Source organism: Eptatretus burgeri, chromosome 6 (genome assembly GCF_056783735.1).
Source record: "Eptatretus burgeri isolate ZD-2024b chromosome 6, Ebu_testis_v1, whole genome shotgun sequence".
Taxonomy (NCBI): Eukaryota; Metazoa; Chordata; class Myxini; order Myxiniformes; family Myxinidae; genus Eptatretus; species Eptatretus burgeri.
This window is the reverse complement of record NC_140966.1, coordinates 110,496,140-110,515,958: the sequence shown is the minus strand read 5'-3', so window position 1 is coordinate 110,515,958 and position 19,819 is coordinate 110,496,140. Positions and strand designations below refer to the sequence as shown.

The following is a 19,819-nucleotide window of genomic DNA, read 5'->3' as shown; positions in this document are numbered from 1 at the left end:
GCCAACTGAACTGGTTTTAACTATTTAGTTATTGTTGGTGTTGGTGTGTACGCGTGTGTTCATTAACTTTCGTCACGGAACTCTGAAACACAAAAGCTTCCTCATGAAAAAAGGCAATGTTTTGTTGTTTCAAGTGTAATCATTTAATGCATTTAACAGCAGTTCAATGCATCAGCATCTATATCATCAATTCTTTATGTTGCTGTCAATGCAGTTTTTTCAAACCTGTTTTTCCACAAGGTGCAGAGTATCTTTGCTAACTCCCTCCACCTTGCGCACAGAGGTGATTGCATGACCTCTGACCTCTCGTAATCCCTGTTTAGCCTCATTCGTCACCTGACGTGCTTTTCGACTCAATGCTTCTCGCTGCTCTCTACTCACTCTATCACAATGGAAAAATAAAAACACAGAATAACATGAAACGTCACAACACAATGACCCAATGCTACATGCCTTCTGTAAAAATCACATCATTATTTATTCAATGGAGGTACAATGGATTTTTTTTTTTTAAGTTTAACAGTTAATTTAGTTGTTTTTTATTTTAAGAAAAAACCCCTCAAAAACATAACAGTAAAGTGAAATTTTGTAAAACAAAAAAACATTTGTGCTTACCGAGGAATGGGGACTTCGATGGTGTTTTCCTTTGATTGGGGGTTGAGGTTCATTCCACTTGCAGTCAAGGCTTCCAGAACAGCAGATTTTGCCTGGAAATGAAGTGAAATTGGTTAATGGGAAGGAACGTAGGCCTGTTTCAAAGCAAGAAATTGAAGGCAACACAAGAAAACCATACAACTCAAGAGGGAGATGAAAGATAGGATGTTCCAAAAAGACCTGGACAACTTTAGTTGTTAATATTGTTGCAGGCCGGGGGTCGGTGGCGAGAACGACCACTGGGTGGGAAAAGCTACGTCGTCTCCACCAGACTCCCCGGAATTGTAGGCCGTCGCTCTTGGATAACTCCGTGAGCCGGCGGGTCGCTGAACCGACCGTGGTCGCCAATATCTCAACCGCATAGCGTAGGGTCTTTTTGTCTAGATCCAATTTACCTAATTAACTATGCGATTTCGACTATCGGGGAACCACGCCCTCGGCACGTCTTGCTCAAACCGGGTCACTCTTCCGACTGCGGTAGAGTTCCAACTACTACCTACCAACTCCGGTTCGGGTGCAGTCAAGCAGAATTGCCAAAGCCGTGCCGGCTTGGATGAGCAGATTATCAGGTATAAAAACCCGCCTAAACTCAGATCCGAACCATGCTGGACCAATGCAAGAAAGGACGGAAACGAATTGGGAACATTTGTACAGTAATTTCTTTACAAATAAAGAAGACACAGAGCAAGACTTATCGCGGAATATACATGCAAGAATTTTCAATGATGGAATAAACACTGAAACAGTTTCTACTTACAAGACGGGCCCACACACTCAGACGCACACCCAGATGATTTATTAAAAGACCCCCGCAGCCAGAGAGGGAGAGACGAGCTAGGGGTCGCAGTTCTCGGTACCTGAGAGTCTTTGTGGAAAGGAGTGCTCCGTGGTGCGGCACCTGCTAATGGTCATGCAGCTCGGTCCACTGCCGCACGCGTGGAGACCGTGTCTGCGAAGGAGACCGTGTCTGCGAAGGAGACCGTGTCTGCGAAGGAGCCCGGGTCGAGTAAAGCGGAATCCGAGGCGGGGATCAGGGCCCAACGCTCTCCGCTCTCAGGGTTGCTTCACAAACTCCAAGCCTTTCACAGCAAGCACTGTACGAATTCCACGACTCTCTCACGGCAACGCTCATCACATCCCTCCAAATTCCAGCGCAACCCAACAACCACGACGAACGACCCCCCAAGAACTCTCGTCCACAGAACTCCTCTCCACCGAACTCTCTGCTGAGGATCGCGTCGTAACTTTTATGGACCTCCCTGAACGGGGCGGGGGCTCGGTGGAACAGACGTCACTGTCTGCCCTGATTGGACGGGGCTCCCATGGGTCCGCCCTTTCTGGGTGAGGTTTCGGCCATGCCGGGAAAACCCCGCCCCCACTCCACGCGTGCCCATACTCGTCAAAAAGAAGTTACAAAGTTTGTGGAAGCCGAAAAGGAACTGCCAGAGATTCTGCCTGGAACAGCGAGTCGCCAGTTAGGCGAGTGAAGCGTTTGTTCAGTGGTGTTGTCGGTTTGTTTGTTGGATGGTCTTAGATGGTTTGTTGGATGGTCTTAGATGGTTTGTTGGATGGTCTTAGATGGTTTGTTGGATGGTCTTAGATGGTTTGTTGGATGGTCTTAGATGGTTTGTTGGATGGTCTTAGATGGTTTGTTGGATGGTCTTAGATGGTTTTTTGGATGGTCTTAGATGGTTTCTTGGATGGTTCGTTGGATGTAAAGATTTAATAACCTACCTAAAAGGACATCGCAACGCACACCTTTGATTCTCCCACTCGACAAAAGGAAGGGACCTGTCTCACATGTACTTAACGGAATAACTGACTCTTGGGACATCTGTATGTTTGAATGTATATGGCTTCCAGATCCAGAACAATATATTTAGAACTACAAATGATACAACAATACCCTTTGGTTTATGTGATAGAGAAACTCAAAGTTTTGTGCACACCATCGATACACTTCAATGTGAGCTCCGTTTGTTGTGTGCATGACATCAAGGCGCTACACGAGTCCTTGTCATGTTAACATCACCCCAACGCGTCTGCAGACAAACACCGCCCCAACGCATCTGTAGACAAACACTGCCCCGACATATCCGGAGACAAACACTGCCCAGGCAGGTCCAAGGCATTTAGGATCACACTGCCCCGATATAACCACCATCCAGATATAACTACCGTCTGGAGACGGCGACACAGACAGGGAGGGGGGAAGAGGGAAGGGGTGAGAGAGAGAGGGGGAGGTGTGGGAGGAGGTTGCAGCACTGTATTAGGAGGGAGTAGAGTGAGGATGGGACAAAGAGAGCGAGAGAGGGGTGGAAATCATAGCATGATAGGAAGAGTAGATGGGCACTCTTTGACGTCACAATGTTGACGGATATTCTTCCACCCACATTATTACATCATTATACACACTTGTACCAAGTTTGATTTAAATTCATCAATGATCTCCCCGACTCTCTGGAACATCCTCTTATCTCTTTACTGATGACTCCACCCTCTGCCACACCACCCCCCCCCCCATCTACTTTCTCAACAATCCTCTTGAAGAAGTCCTTTCATTCAAGCTTTTGGGTCTCACTATCTGCCATGATCTTTCCTGGAAAAGCCACATTTCCAAGCTGGCCTCCAAAGCCAGTCACCGACTGGGCATCCGATGTCATGCAAAGTCCTTCCTCGGCCCACCTGAGCTCCTGACCACGTACAAAGCTTTCGTCCGCAGCCTGATGGAGTACTACTCTCCCCTCTGGGCTGGTGTTCCCACCTCACACCTTTCTCGGCTTCATGCTTTGGAAACAAGGGCATTTAGGATCATTGGTCTCTCCCGCGATGAAGGTGAGTCTTTGCGTCTCTCACTCTCTCATTGCAGGCAAGTCGGTATTCTTTCTGTCTTCTCCCATCTCTTCTCCAGCCTGCCCCCCCCCCAACTCCCCTGCTCTGTCTGTGATTAGTCCCCCCCTATATTTCTGCAGGGTGCTCAAGAGGGTGTGTTCTTCTCAAACTTAGAAGAAATTGGTGTGTTTCATGTCATGGGGAAAATGGCAATCTACAAGATATGTTTAGAGGTGTGTCTACCTGGTTTTACAAAACTGTTAAAAAAAACGGTGGAATGAGACCTTACCTGCTGGAGCTTTCTTAACTCCAGTTTGGAACGAAACGTATAGTTCTCCAACTCTTGGACGAATGGGTGACCTGAATTGGAGACTCGCACATCAAGCCCTGGTCAGGTATGGGAGCATGTGCCAGAACAGCGCGTCGCTGCGTCCACTTTCCGCCGGTACTCCAGGGGCCTCCGTCTGGCCATCCTCCAGGCAGATGCCAGGCCCATCCCCATCTCCTTGAGATGATGGTCAACCTGCTGCAACCATGAGGCACGTGGTCGGCCCACTGGCCTCCTCCACTCGTGAGACTCCCTCGCTGAGAGAATCTGGTGAGCAGGATCAGCGTCAGGAAAACGAGCCACATGTCCATACAGCCGCAGCTGACGCTCACGGACTATGCAGGTAACAAATCTCATCCGAGTCTCTCTCAGCAACCGCTCGTTGGACACAAAATCCGACCAGCGATAGCCGAGGATTCTCCGAAGAGACCTGGTACCAAAGGAATTAAGTCTCCGTCTCAGATCCTTGGTCAAAGTCCAAGTCTCGCACCCATAGAGCAAGACTGGAAGTACCAAGGACCTGAAGACTCGGACTTTCGTCCTCCCGCACAGGTACCGGCAGCGCCACACCCCATGATCCAGTGAATCCATGACTCCCCAGGCCCGACCCAGACGTCTATTGACCTCCGGCTCACAACCTGCGGAGACATGAATATCACTGCCAAGGTAAGTGAATCTATCCACGACCTCAACATCCTCACCACAAACAGACACAGACAGGACAGCAGCATCCAAGATATCACCGAAAGCCTGGATCTTTGTTTTGACCCAAGAAATCCGTAATCCCAACGGCTCCGACTCCTCATTCAGCACCTCGAGGGCCCCCAAGAGGATGTCTAAAGTCTCCGCAAAGATGACGGCATCATCTGCAAAATCAAGGTCCGAGATATTGACATTGCCAAACGATGCACCGCAACTTGATCTCTCCGACATCCTCCCAAAAATCCAGTCCATACAAGTGCTGAAAAGTGTGGGGGCAAGTACACATCCCTGACGAACTCCAGTAACAACTGGAAATAAGTCAGAGGCGGTACCACCACACTTCACAGCACTCTCAGTACCAGAGTAGAGTTCAGACATCAGATCGATCAGTTTCGGTGGCACCCCACGAAGACCAAGAATCCTCCAGAGGACATCCCGATTCACTGAATCGAACGCTTTACAGAGATCAACATAGGCTGCAAGCAGCCCCTGCCGAAACTCTCGTCTGCGTTCGGTGAGGACACGAAGTGCAAGGATACGGTCAATCGTTGACCTCTTTGGTGTAAAGCCTGACTGCTCTGGACGCTGGTGCTCAAGCAGATGGTGGCGAACCCTATCAAGAATTATCCGAGCAAAGACCTTGCCTGGCACTGAGAGCAGCGTCACCCCTCGGTAGTTGTTGCAGTCTTGGCGATCACCCTTCCCTTTCCAGAGAGGGACAACAAGGCCCCTCTTCCAGTCAGTTGGGATGATGCCTGTGTTCCAGGCAGAGCACAAAACTGCATGCAACGACGCGAGTGCAGCATTTCCACCAGCCTTGAGAAGTTCGGCATGGATGCCACAGATCCCTGGAGCTTTGCCCCGTTTCAACTGGTTCACCGCAGCCCGTGTTTCCACAAGCGATGGTGGACCACAGTTGATTAGAGGGTCAGCAACAGGGATTGTAACACCCTTGACGTCCAACTCGACAGCTGGGGGATCAGCCTGGTACAACCGCTCAAAGTAACCGGCCCAGCGGGCCTTCACTTCACACTCCTCTGTCAAGAGCCTACCACTCTCTGCCCGTACGGCAGGGCTCCGAGGGAAGGGCTTGAATGAACGTAATGCGCGGATTCCCCTGCCAGCGGGACGATAATCACCTGTCCACAGGTGATGCTCTACCCCCTCACAGATTCCTCGCACATAGGCCTCCTTGTCCACCCTCAGTGCACGTACAGTTTTACGCCTCAGCTCCCTGAACAGCTCAGCTCTGCCATTCAGCCTGGCCCTGCGACTCTGGTCAATGGTATCCAGTGTCCCTTGAGAGACAAAATTCTTCTTTGCCCTGCGGTGAACTCCAAGGCATCCACCGGCAACATCAAGGACGGTGGTCTTGAAGGTGCTCCACAACTCTTCAGGACCCCCAAAAGCACCCAGACCCCCCAAGTGTCCACTCAGCCTGTTCGCAAACTCCTCAGCTACTCTCTCATCCCTGAGCTTGGCAACATCCAGCCTAGGCTGGGATGGTACCATTCTCCAGGATTTAAGGTGCAGCTTTAGAGTTGCTACAACAAGCCTGTGGTCAGTATTGAGGAACTGAGCACTCCACGGTAGACCCTGCAGTTCTGGATCATCCTCCAACGACCGTCAATGAGGACATGGTCAATCTCCTTTGCCACACCGCCAGCGTTGGAATACCAAGTCCAGCGATGAGCTTGCGGGCGCTGAAACCATGAACCAGCCACCCTAAGTCCATGACTTCTTGCAAAGTCAAGGAACTTAGTGCTATTCTGGTTCATAGTTCCTGACCCATGGGGACCGACACACACCTCATAACCATCCCTATCAGTTCCAGTCGATGCATTGAAATCCCCCAAGACTAGAAGTGTATCTCGTCTGGGGCACTGATCAACCACAGACTCGAGTGTGGCGTAGAATGCATCCTTCACGGTGAGGTCACTCGCCTCAGTCGGAGCATAAATAGAGACCAGGGAAATGACACCTAAGGAGTGACGAATCCTTAATCTCATAATACGCTCGTTGACCGGTGTTACCTCAATTATCATTGGGGTCAGCTTATTGGACACAGCTACAGCAACTCCTTGGGTATGGTAACCATCAGAGCGACCAGACCAATAGTAGGTGTAACCACCCACCATTATCTCGCCGCAATCCGGTATCCGAACCTCAGAGAGAGCTGCAATCCCGATGTCCAAACGCTTGAGCTCAGATGATAACAGAGACAGGTGATCATCCTCTCTTAGGGATAGGACATTCCAGGCACCCACCCGAAGGGACCGCCTCAGGTTAAACCAAGGAGACCGCCGTCTGGTGTGGGACACCTCAGCACCACTCCGACACACTCTCCCGCAATCTGACCCAGGGATGTTACCCCGTGGTTTCCCTCCTATCAAAGATTGGGGGTCCCGAAGGCTTTGCCCCAATCCCATCATCCGGTGAGCTGCCCTGCGAAGGGAAGCTGCACAGGAGGTACTCCCACGGAGTGGGTTTTCAGATTTTTTTGCGTTTTTGCGTTTTGCGGAATGAAGCGTTTTACGGTGGCTGGAGTGCAAATCCTGCCACCAACCTCCTAATAAGAAGTAACCCAACTGCAGGAGGACGTCCGCAGACACAGTTGGGCACTAGATATGGATGGCCGTTGGCTCACAAGGAGCTCCTCCGCCCTTTGACAGGTTTTGTTTTTAATCCTGCTGGGTGTCCATATCCAAACACCCTCCTCACCAGAAAACCTGGTGGGGGAGACGGTTTAGTCGCCGACAACCCGACCATGGAACAGGTTAGTACAGGTTTACATGGTACCTGTAGCAGGTCACAGATCGAACCTGACCTGACTCGGTCACACAGACATTACTTCATAAGTTTAACTCTTCTGTTCCATTGTTCTGTCCTTTTTGTGATTTAATTGAAAATGTGGCCCACGCTTTTATTGAATGTAAGAGATGGGTACCCCTCTTTCTATTCCTTTTCTATTCCTATTCCTAGCTTTGCTCTAAATTTAATTTTGTTTTTTTTCTTTCCAGTCTTTATTTATGGAATTGAGGGGAATTCTAAGAGGAAACCAATACTCCCGTTTTTGTCCTTTCTGTTGGGTATTGTTAAACTGGCAATTTATAAAACCAGGAAAACAAAATTGAAGTGAAAAATGTAAAGGTGCTTTTCTGCTTTAAAGGTATGGTTTCGGCACGGTTAAAAATGGAGCAGGCTTATCTTTTGAGCTTGGACATTGTGGGTGATTAGTGGTATACTGACGACGTTTTGAGCTTCTTTTTGTGATGCAATATGGTTTGTAAAAGTGTAAAGTACTTACACATACTTTTTGCATATATGCATCATTCTGTGGTGGTGTATTTGACATGAACACACATCCTTGTTTGTAATGCTTTTGGTGAATTTATTTTTGCTGAAAAACCAAAAAAAATTGGATTTGTTTTTAAGGAGTGTGCTATTTTCTGGTGTGTTTTGATACTTTCATAATAAAAGTATACAACAGTCGCGTCTGCGTCTGCGTCTGCGTCTGCGTCTGCGTCTGCGTCTGCGTCTGCGTCTGCGTCTGCGTCTGCGTCTGCGTCTGCGTCTGCGTCTGCGTCTGCGTCTGCGTCTGCGTCTCTCTGTCTCTATATCTCTATATCTCTATATCTCTATATCTCTATATCTCTATATCTCTATATCTCTATATCTCTATATCTCTATCTCTATCTCTATCTCTATCTCTATCTCTATCTCTCTCTCTCTCTCTCGTGGTTATGCCTGGATGGTGGTTATTGTAGAAGTGGAAGTAAATTTCCTCTTTAAGCATTTTGTAATCAGTTTGAGTCGATAAAGATAATGATGCCATTACTCACAAAATATTAATTAAACTTATGTGATGGCTAAAGAGGATTCCATAGGAAATATAATTACCCATGTTCTGTTACATTTGCTTTTCTTCAAAACATATTGTTACGGTTGTGGAAATTCACAGAACACCATTCAGGTTTCCCAGAGATCAGTTATGTCGATAAGTGTGTGTTCAGATTAGATTTCCCCACCGATGTCTAAAGGGTTTTTATTCGTGTAACCGGGCTGTGATCTTTGAGGTAGTATTATTCTTTTGCTATCTTTATTTTGGAACAACCGCATCTCAACAACCACGCTATCCCCACCACAGCGCCAACCAAGACATCTCCTCACCATCTCCTCAACAACATCTCCACAAACGAACAACATCGCCTCACCTTCATCTCCATTGCGCCGCCATCTTTTCGCCAGCCACGGCGAATCCCAAAAAACAGCATCTCCGCGATAGACGCGGGGACTCCCTCGTTGGTGTTTGCGATCGGCGTCTATCATCGCGATAGACGCCGATGATTTCCACAACGTCCGCGTGGTAAGGATGATTCCTACAACGTCCGCGCACGTTCGCGTTTCACGACGAGATCGGATCAAAATGACAAAAGGGGCGGAGCCAGCGGGGGGTGAAAGGTTGAAGGTGGAAGATCAAACTCACTCCCGGACCCCATAAAAAGGCGCGCTGGAACGCCAAGCGAGCAGTCTGTCGGGGTTCAGAGTCGAGTGCAGTGGAGCTTGGAGTCCGGTGGAGAGTGCCAAGGTTCGAGTCCAGTGGAGGGCTGTTGGCCGTCGGAGCACAGCGGAGCCTGGAGAGCGCCAAGGTTCGAGTCCAGTGAAGGGCTGTTGGTCGGTGGAGGCAGCCGGAAAGAAGTCGCCAGCCAACCCCGAGACGGTCCGAGCAACGCTGAGGAGCGGGCGGACTCTTAAAAGAGCATCAACTCTTAAAAGAGTAAGGCCCGTTCGCTCCTCTGAAGCATCGTCGGCTTGGCCCGATCGACCAGGCCGCACGGCAAGGCCCGGACCAACCGAGTCGCCATCACACCAGCTGCCGTGTTGACGGCGAGACATCGAGGGTCGTCCAGCGAGTCACCACGAGGGTGGCAGGTAACCTGCGTGGTCTCGCGGAGCTCCTGCAGTCTCCACAGCTCCGTGGAAGCATTAAAGGCCTATGGGTCCTGTTCTTCCCTTTCCTTTCCTGGAGTTTTCTTTGCATGAAAGTTGTGGCACCTTGTCCTTAAGTAGAGAACAGACTAAGTGATTGTGTAAATAATAAATAGAACGGCTGTAGTTCTTTTGCTTGCTCGTGTCTTGTCCCTACCTCTCATTCATTGCCTTGACTGCATGTGTGCATGATTTATAAATAAATGTCCCCTTTTGTTGAATATTCACCTGCTGGTTGCGTCCCTTCCTCCATTGAGCTGCTGTAATTGCATTCGGAATAAATAGCTGGTTGTTAATACCGATAAGCTAATCGGGTCCAACGGGGCTTGGTGATAATACACCACTCGGCAAATCGCAAATGGAGCGAGCTGCTAAAGCGGCTCGTTTCCAATCAGGTCCCGTTGAGGTACAATCTCTCGGTAGTCTGCCCGCGTGAATAATTAGGTAAATCGACTATTCGGCGATCAGACCCTGTAGAGTATTAGAGTATTAGACCCTGTAGGACCCTGTAAAGATCGATAGAGTATTGACAAGGTTGTGGTGTGCTTAAAAGCACACCCGTAGCTGGATTTTGGCGTTGATCCGAAAGCTGCGACTAGGATTGCCACGGTCGGTGGACGCGTGCGGCCGCGAATTAGCTAAAATTAGCCGTGGTGCTGTTGAAGGCCACTTGTGTATTTGAGGAATGCACTGCTAATTCTCATCAGCACAAGGAATATGCAAGAGTATTGGCCGCTTTGGGCAGTTGTTTGAACTTCAGTACTGCTGAAAGCCTGTTTTTCTCTTCTTTGGACCATGAGTAATTGTTTATGCTTTTTTTCTCATTGGCTGACATTAGTTTGACTTTGCTTGGACCATTTGATACTTCATCTTGTCTAACTTTGCTCCACTCCTTTTCCTTTTCCCATTGGATGGACCCAAATTTCACCACAGATTTGAAGCCTTGAGCGAGCCACTTTACCTAAAAAAAAAAGGCTGACCACAACTATTTCTTATATAAACCTTGGTACCCCCATTTGTACTTGCTTGTGTATAAAAAAAAGCTCAGACTGCAGCCTTTAGTCAGAGAAGTTAATTGATGGTGTTCTTTGTACTCTCTCCGTGATCACGTATTAAAGATTCTCTTTTGCTGCACCGAATCTGACTGGACATTGAGGTTTCATCCAAGAAGTGTCATCCTTACCTTGTGATAACCATGGTTATCTCTGCACGCATCTGGACGGTAGTTATGTCCAGACGGTGGTTATCTCCAGACATGTCCAGGCGGACCCTCCCCTCACACTGCTTTACCTTGACCTCCTCTCACGCTGCCTTCCCTTGCCCTCCCCTTATGCTGCCTTCCCTTTCTGCACCACTCCTCACTCCTCTCCTCGCTCCCCCCTCCTTCCTCACCCCACCCCTCAGCGCTCCCCCCTCCTTCCTCACCCCCACCCTCCTCGCTCCCCCTGTCCCCCCCGTCTCTCTCCCCCATTATTTTTCTCCCTCACCTTAGTTATACCCATCATCCGGACGATGGTTATCTCCATACACGTCCAAGCAGACCCTCCCCTCACACTGCTTTACCTTGCCCTCCCCTTACGCTGCCTTCCCTTGACTTATTTGAATGGTGTGTATGTCCAGATGGTGGTCATGTCCAGACAGACCCTCATCTCACACTGCCTTACCTTGCACTCCCCTCACACTGCCTTCCCTTGACGTATCTGAATGGTGGGTATGTCCAGACGGTGGTTATGTCCAGACAGACTCTCATCTCACACTGCCTTACCTTGCACTCCCCTCACACTGCCTTCCCTTGTCCTCCCCTCATGCTGCCTTCCCTTTCCGCACCCCACCTCACTCTTCTTCTCGCTCACCCCTCCTTCCTCACCCCACCCTTCCTCGCTCCCCCCTCCTCCCTCGATCTCCCTCTTTCCTCGCTCCTGTCCATCCCCTCACCCCACCCTCCCTCCTCCTTAATATTTCCGTCAGCGAAGCGACGGGTTGTATTTGCGAGTACCACATAATTGGAAATATTGATAAAGTATGTTCTGTGGAAAAGGCAACTTAAATAAAATAAGTTTGTACTGTGGGAAAAAGCAGGCACTCGGGCAGTGTCCTGACAGCCTTTGACAACCACGCCTGCCAAGATAAGCTAGGCTGAATTAAATTTTGGGGTGGTTGAGTGAAAAATAACTAGGCAAACCCGCGCTCCACGCAAAGTTTCTAAAGTGAGGGTTCGTTCGGACGTCAATATATCCAGTGTTCACAATGTGATTTATAGAATTTCTTTATATACAATGTTTCTTGTTACATTTTTTGTGTCAAATGCACCTTCTGAGGTAGTCAGCATGTGCAGAAGAGGGTTTTACATTGCAGACGTTGTTTTCTAGGAGTGGCATTACGCCTCTCAGCGGTGATGGTCTGTCGACTTGATGGTCTCTCTCAGCGGTGATGGAATGTCTAAGTTGTAGTTCATTTGAGAGACCGGGCTCAACAGCAAGGAGGGTGCTGATAGGGTTGAATGCTCACCTCGACTGAGAGTGTTGCATGTTGACCACAGACCCGACTCTCGAATCAGATGCATCATTGTGGATGTTGGTCGATTTTATCTGCTGGCTGGTTGGGTTCTCAAGGAACCTACGTTGTCCTGCTCGTGTCACAGAACCGACATCAAAGCAGACAAATCCTCTCTGGGCATATCAAAATAGCGAAAGGTGAGTTCCTTATTCCTCATTCCTCGGCACACCTAGGCATAGCGTGGTACTTAATGGGGAGCACTGGACTCAGGTTAGTCTGCTGGCTTTGGTGGTATGAAGTTCACCCTCTGGGGACTTGCAACGTTACTGGCCAGTCAGAGCCTCTCTGTATGCACTTATAGAGGCAACCGAGGCTGCTTCGAATGTGAACACATCCAACTTCAACATCAAAATTTGTGCCCTGCTATGGGCTTATTATTAAGAACTGGGCAAATGAAATAGGTTGCCAACTTTTAGGTCGTGAGTTAAATCAAAACTGCATTGAAACCTGTCATGTGTAACTTTGGAGAGGTTTAAAAGCATTGAACCAGTCAGGGTAATTTTAGGGAGTTTTTTTAAATCATTGAGTGTTTCTGTTAAAATCATTGTGATGTTATCTTATTAAAAGGTATTGGTGTTTGAAAAGTAGACAGTAAGGATTAATAAATTGCTTATGAAATATCCTTGTTCGTACCATATGCTGGTTTCACCTGTTAAACAATAGATGGGACACATTGTTGTCTGCAATTTTTTTTCTGGTGTACTAGCCCTCCGAGTACCTGGGACACTTGCTTCAATGCACGGAGGCAGCAATGCAGCATGTAAACAATATTACCATGGTGGATAGAGATTTGAGGCTCTTTATAGTGCCGTAGTGGATAGGGATTTGAGCCTCTGTATAATGCCGTGATAGAGAGCAGTTCAGGTCTCTGTTTCGTACCGTGGTGGAGAGAGTGTTTAGTCTCTGTGCAGTGCCATCGTGGATAGGGATTCTTGGCTCTGTATTGTGTCATAGTGGAGAGAGATTCAAGTCTGTATTGTGCTATGGTGGAGAGAGATTTGAGTCTCTATATAGTACCGTGGTGGAGAGCGATTTGAGTTTCTTGATATGGGTACCTCTACAGTGCTGTGGTGGACATCAATTTGGGTTTCTGTATTGTGCCATGGTTGAGAGAGATTCGAGTCTCTATATAGTGTGGTGGTCGAGAGAGATTTGGGTCTCTGTGTAGTGCCATGGTGGAGAGGGATGTTCAACATTCTCACCACTTGTGCTTGGCCATTCTGGTCCCTTCCTCTGCAGGATGCTACCAGTCTCCATAAACTTTTTGTGCCACTTACAAATCGTTTGTCAATGGTGGATGCCTTTCGTACGTCGTCCTCAAGCTTCACTGTAACCGTGTAGCTCATTTGGTCTCTGTAAAGCAGGAAATAGACTGCATTTTCTTGTGAAGATTCCATTTACAGTAAATGTGACACCATGTGTCAGTGGAGACACCTGGATGCGAAAAATGAATAAATAACACCGAGAAACATTCTTTGACATGCAGCAAACTGCATCATTGTATCCCATTTCATCATTTTCTTAATTACAGTTTGAATTTGGAATGGTAATTTGTCGACATTTTGGATTTCCTCAATGAAGAATCACAACAGTCACAGGACTCAATACCAGATAAAGCTTGTGTGTAGATAAACAGGAAAGGTTCTCAATAATTAAGATACCAGAACAAAGGCTGTGCCATCATAAAGATGGTGGGATTTCCCACTAACCAACAGCAGAGTACATAATCAAAGTGGATAACACATTCTCTGCAATTCAAAAAAAAATAAAAAAAATAAAAATCGCTTTTTCATGCCTGACCTCTGGGTTACTTCCAAGATTGATGGTGAGCAAATGAGGCTTCATCAACGTCACAACACCAAGCTGATTTAAAGGTACAGTCTCCTGACCAAATGTGACAGGTAATCGATCAACCACACCTGAGGTCAGGAATGGCAAAAAGACAAACTGCAAAATGGGGTGATGGTTCTGTAAAGGGGCAACCAGACATTGGGCCAGGGATCATGAACAGGCTAACTACACATCACAGGATTCTGGAAAAGATCAATGATAACTTCAATCAAGATTTAAAATGGTGAACAAGATTTGGGATAAAGAATCAGAAAGTTGTGAAACTTCCGCACGGCACACGCAGCCAAAAACCACACCCCACCCACAAACCACACCTCATCCACTTGCCCCTCTATCCCTCAGCTACTTTTTCTATCCCTTCCCAAACAGAGTGCACATTCAGTATTCAAGGTATTCATTATCTTGCCAAAACGAAGTTTTTGCAAGATATGTTAGTCAGCTTGTATGTTTTTTTTTGTTTGTTTGTTTGTTTGTCTGTAATCACGTATAAAAAATTCTACAGAGCACAGTTATCGTCGGAAATTTTTGTAACTTCGCATATCAGAGGCCTATAGAGGTCCCTTTCAGTGCACAAAATTTTGAAGGTCAAGGTCAAAGGTCAAGGTCACTTTGTCGCAAATCAGGGGAGTCGACGAAACCCTTATTTTTTGAGTAATTTTGATCGGATCGTCTTCAAACTTCATGGGAATATAGTTCATGGTCTGGCGCTCAGCTGATTAATTTTTGGTGGCGATTGACCTTGACCTTCATATGTTTGTTTTTTTTTTGGTCTGTAATCACGTATAAATCACTCTGCAGAGCACAGTTATCATTGGAAATTTTTGTGACTTCGCATATCAGAGGCCTATAGAGGTCTCTTTAAGCGCATAAAATTTTGAAGGTCAAGGTCAAAGGTCAAGGTCACTTTGTCGCAAATCAGGGGAGTCGACGAAACCCTTATTTTTTGAGTAATTTTGATCGGATCGTCTTCAAACTTCATGGGAATATAGTTCATGGTCTGGCGCTCAGCTGATTAATTTTTGGTGGCGATTGGCCTTGACCTTCATGGTTAGCACCTAAGGTCAAACATATTTGACCCCAAGGTCAAATTTTCAAGTTTTAGGAACCATATCGTGTGGTACCTCAAATTGAACACCTCGATGAGTGCTTTCTAGATATGTCAATCTTGAGACATTATGACGTCATTTGGTGACGTTATGAGGCAAAAGCATATTTTTCATGGTTACTCTGTAGAACGATTCTCATCGGAATCTCTCGGAGGCAGATATTCCTCAAGGAGTCGCTCCTGGTGGATAGCAGCTCTGTTCACCTCAGTGCGACCTTAAATAAGTCACACGTGGTCACCTTTTGGCAAGATACGGGTCACCCTGCGGGTGACATTGGTTTATTCTAATTTTACTGATCTCTCCATTCAATTTGCAGTTGCAGCTCTGGATATTGTGTGCTTAACAGAAATGTCCCTCTCACAGAATGTTCCCGATTCCTGTGCATCAATCCCTGGCTCTTCTCTCTTCTGTTTCAACAGGCCCCACCCATCTCCTCGTGCTGCTATTAATGTATATTTCAAGAACTCTATACCCTCTGCAGTCCTCTGATTCCATTGTCAATGCTAACTACTTCAAGGCACCTAAAATCCCTCTTGCCACATATTCCTCTCCACAACCACCTAATTATCTGTAAAGCAGACCTTTGAAAAAAATAAAAATAAAAATAGACTCCATATCCTTTCTCTCCCACTGTAGCCTGGAGTACCCCAAGCCATTGTTTTGGGCCCAGTCTCGTCCCTCATTTACTGCACATAAACAACCTCTCTTGTAAAAACAACCTCACTTGCTCTGTAAAACCCTCTCTTCCTTTTTGCAGTCGACTCCCCATTTTTCCATACAGTATCGTACTAAAGACAGTGCAGACCGCATAGCAGCCCATCGGCTTAAAAATAAACAGAATGAAAAGGAGTCCAAAGCATACAAGGCGGGCAGAAGCAGAGAGGCAGAGAGGCAGAGAAAAATATGAGCAAAGAAAAAGGAACCCATGTCCAAGTCTGAATTTACCAAGTTGCAAAAATATGAAAGAGATCGAAAGAGGATGAAGAGAGAATGAAACAGGGAGGCTCAACAAATAAATCGGAAATCTACACCTAGATGTAGTCAAGTAGAAGATGCATCAGTCTTCACCAGTCGACAGAGTAAGGGAACTGCCCTGGTCAAGGTGAAGAAGGCACTACCTCAACAAAAGGAACAGAGAACTGTAAAGTCAGACACTCAGAAATATGCCATGACTATCAAATTAATGAGAAAGATTTCAAAATCATGAAAGACGAAAATAAGTTTTGCCACTGAACCGGAATATGTTGTTGATGTTGGATCAGTGGTTTAAGTAGGCTACTAAAAATGCCAATATTGTAAACAGTCGAGAGATTCATGTTTCCTGAGGAAATTGAAGCTACAGAGTGAGATGTTCATAAATGTGTCTCAGCTACAACAGTGCATTGCCTACTGCTTGATAAGCAAATGCAAAATATTTGTTTTCCCCCAGGAGGAATGCGTTTAATATAACATTAAGTTTAAGTTTGTTTGTGTGTGGGAGGGGATCGAAAGCTGCACCTTCTCACTGAAGTAAAATAACTATTATTTTTTTCATAGTAGTTTGAAACTTTACCATGTACTAGCAACTGTCTAAAAGATGATGAAGAAGTCACATTGCATTAAATACATCACTTAATATAGGACACGAACATGATTCAAAGTGAAATTGTACAAAAGAGTTGTGATATAGGACTTCATTTCATTATTTCCATGCTGCAACATCCATGGTTTTGAATTGAATGTTAGGTTGACAAGTCTTGTGTTGAAATTTGATCATTAAAATGCTTTGTTAAGGATTCACCAGTTTTTGTTTTCCCCCAAACCAAAATAGCACATGATTTGTGTACGATACTTTGTGTAACATGATAAAAACACTTTATCACACGAAAACAAGGGGGACAAAATGTCCCATACATAACATAAACATAACACATCCTTCATTAAAAGAATGAATGCCAATTAAATATGGTGGGTTTTTTTTTGTCAATAAGATTTTGAAAAAAATAGCTCGTGTTCAACCATTTTTTTTACACTGGATATCAACTTGTAAAATAAGAGACTTTCAGAGAATTTTTAACTTCTAAAATTCTGTTGAAAAATCAGAATTTTTTTGTGGTCCATATGTAACATGGCACATTTTGTTTATCTGACTAATTATCTCAAGTTCAAATGTCATCATTTTTACTAACAGTATTCATCTTACAGCAACCAAACATGAAGATGAAAAAGCATTGAATTCATAGTCCTTTTTGATGAATTTTGAGAGGATGAAAGTCTCTGAATGTCCTAAATGTAATGCGCACGATTCTCCCATTGACTTTAATGTTAACTCAGAGAAAAACTATTTGACCCTGTCAATAAAAAGGAGTGAATTTTTTTTCTCACAAACAGATCTCCTCCAACACAAACTTCTTCTTCTCCTCCCCCACCTCTTCCACTCATCCTGCACCAGCTTCTCTGCATTAAATTGTTCCTAGGACCAAGCTCTTCCGTAAGCCTTCACAATGAATCAAAAAAAAATTTTTTTTTTTTTTGCAATTTGTCTTAAACCCATCTTAGCACTCAAATCTTTTCTCCATAAGGGAGGGTATCAATCCCATTTTCTAAAATGTATTTTCTTATCATCAAAAGCTTCCAATGTCTTTATTTACATTTTATAGGTCAGGTCAGGTATGGGAGCATGTGCCAGAACAGCACATCGCTGCGTCCACTTTCCGCCGGTACTCCAGGGGCCTCCGTCTGGCCATCCCCCAGGCAGATGCCAGGCCCATCCCCATCTCCTTGAGATGATGGTCAACCTGTTGCAACCATGAGGAACGTGGTCGACCCACTGGCCTCCTCCACTCATGAGACTCCCTCGCTGAGAGAATCTGGTGAGCAGGATCAGAGTCAGGAAAACGAGCCACATGTCCATACAGCCGCAACTGACGCTCACGGACTATGCAGGTAACAAATCTCATCCGAGTCTCTCTCAGCAACCGCTCGTTGGACACAAAATCCGACCAGCGATAGCCAAGGATTCTCCGAAGAGACCTGGTACCAAAGGAATTAAGTCTCCGTCTCAGATCCTTGGTCAGAGTCCAAGTCTCGCACCCATAGAGCAAGACTGGAAGTACCAAGGACCTGAAGACTCGGACTTTCGTCCTCCCGCACAGGTACCGGCAGCGCCACACCCCATGATCCAGTGAATCCATGACTCCCCAGGCCCGACCCAGACGTCTATTGACCTCTGACTCTCAGCCAGCAGAGACATGAATATCACTGCCAAGGTAAGTGAATCTCTCCACGACCTCAACATCCTCACCACAAACAGACACAGACAGGACAGCAGCATCCAAGATGTCACCGAAAACCTGGATCTTAGTTTTGACCCAAGAAACCCGTAATCCCAACGGCTCCGACTCCTCATTCAGCACCTCGAGGGCCCCCAAGAGGATGTCTAAAGTCTCCGCAAATATGACTGCATCATCTGCAAAGTCAAGGTCCGAGATCTTGACATTCCCAAATGACGCACCGCAACTTGATCTCTCCGACATCCTCCCTAGAATCCAGTCCATACAAGTGCTGAAAAGTGTGGGGGCAAGTACACATCCCTGACGAACTCCAGTAACAACTGGAAATAAGTCAGAGATGGTACCACCACACTTCACAGCACTCTCAGTACCAGAGTAGAGTTCAGACATCAGATTGATCAGTTTTGGTGGAACCCCACGAAGACCAAGAATCCTCCAGAGGACATCCCGATTCACTGAATCGAACGCTTTACAGAGATCAACATAAGCTGCAAGCAGCCCCTGCCGAAACTCTCGTCTGCGTTCGGTGAGGACACGAAGTGCAAGGATACGGTCAATCGTTGACCTCTTTGGTGTAAAGCCTGACTGCTCTGGACGCTGGTGCTCAAGCAGATGGTGGCGAACCCTATCGAGAATTATCCGAGCAAAGACCTTGCCCGGCACTGAGAGCAGCGTCACCCCTCGGTAGTTGTTGCAGTCTTGGCGATCACCCTTCCCTTTCCAGAGAGGGACAACAAGGCCCCTCTTCCAGTCAGTTGGGATGATGCCTGTGTTCCAGGCAGAGCACAAAACTGCATGCAACGACACGAGTGCAGCATTTCCACCAGCCTTGAGAAGTTCGGCAAGGATGCCACAGATCCCTGGAGCTTTGCCCCGTTTCAACTGGTTCACCGCAGCCCGTGTTTCCACAAGCGTAGGTGGACCACAGTTGATTCAAGGGTCAGCAACAGGGATTGTAACACCCTTGACGTCCAACTCGACAGTTGGGGGATCAGCCTGGTACAACCGCTCAAAGTAACCGGCCCAGCGGGCCTTCACTTCAGACTCCTCTGTCAAGAGCCTACCACTCTCTGCTCGAACTGTAGTGCTCCGAGGGATGGGCTTGGATGAACGTAATGCGCGAATTCCCCTGTAAGCGGGACAAGAATCACCTGTCCACAGGTGATGCTCTACCCCCTCACAGATTCCTCGCACATAGGCCTCCTTGTCCACCCTCAGTGCACGTACAGTTTTACGCCTCAGCTCCCTGAACAGCTCAGCTCTGCCATTCAGCCTGGCCCTGCGACTCTGGTCAATGGTATCCAGTGTTCCTTGAGAGACAAAATTCTTCTTTGCCCTGCGGTGAGCTCCAAGGCATCCACCGGCAACATCAAGGATGGTGGTCTTGAAGGCGCTCCACAACTCTTCAGGACCCCCCAAAGCACCCAGACCCCTCAAGTGTCCACTCAGCCTGTTCGCAAACTCCTCAGCTACTCTCTCATCCCTGAGCTTGGCAACATCCAGCCTCGGCTGGGATGGTACCATTCTCC

General features: G+C 46.9%; 1 protein-coding gene and 1 long non-coding RNA gene across 15 annotated transcripts in view; one reads left to right on the top strand and one right to left on the bottom strand.

The window, feature by feature from the left end:
* The window catches only part of MRRF (mitochondrial ribosome recycling factor), a 130,803-nt gene that overhangs the window by 44,471 nt on the left and 66,513 nt on the right, over positions 1–19,819 (bottom strand). For all 8 annotated transcript variants that reach the window (XM_085886757.1, XM_085886756.1, XM_085886749.1 and 5 more), the window contains 3 exons: positions 13,862–13,980; positions 616–707; positions 226–382 (listed from right to left, as the gene is read on the bottom strand). In XM_085886757.1, coding sequence (XP_085742883.1) covers positions 226–382; positions 616–707; positions 13,862–13,980 — 368 coding nt within the window. The remainder of the gene's footprint in view (positions 1–225; positions 383–615; positions 708–13,861; positions 13,981–19,819) is intronic.
* Positions 1–19,819, top strand: part of LOC147025604 (uncharacterized) — a 38,455-nt gene that overhangs the window by 14,794 nt on the left and 3,842 nt on the right. For 5 of the 7 annotated variants that reach the window (XR_015059599.1, XR_015059596.1, XR_015059600.1 and 2 more), the window contains exon 2: positions 12,045–12,198. The exons of the other annotated variants lie outside the window; for them this stretch is intronic. This is a non-coding gene — a long non-coding RNA (uncharacterized LOC147025604). The remainder of the gene's footprint in view (positions 1–12,044; positions 12,199–19,819) is intronic. 7 annotated transcript variants of the gene reach the window in all.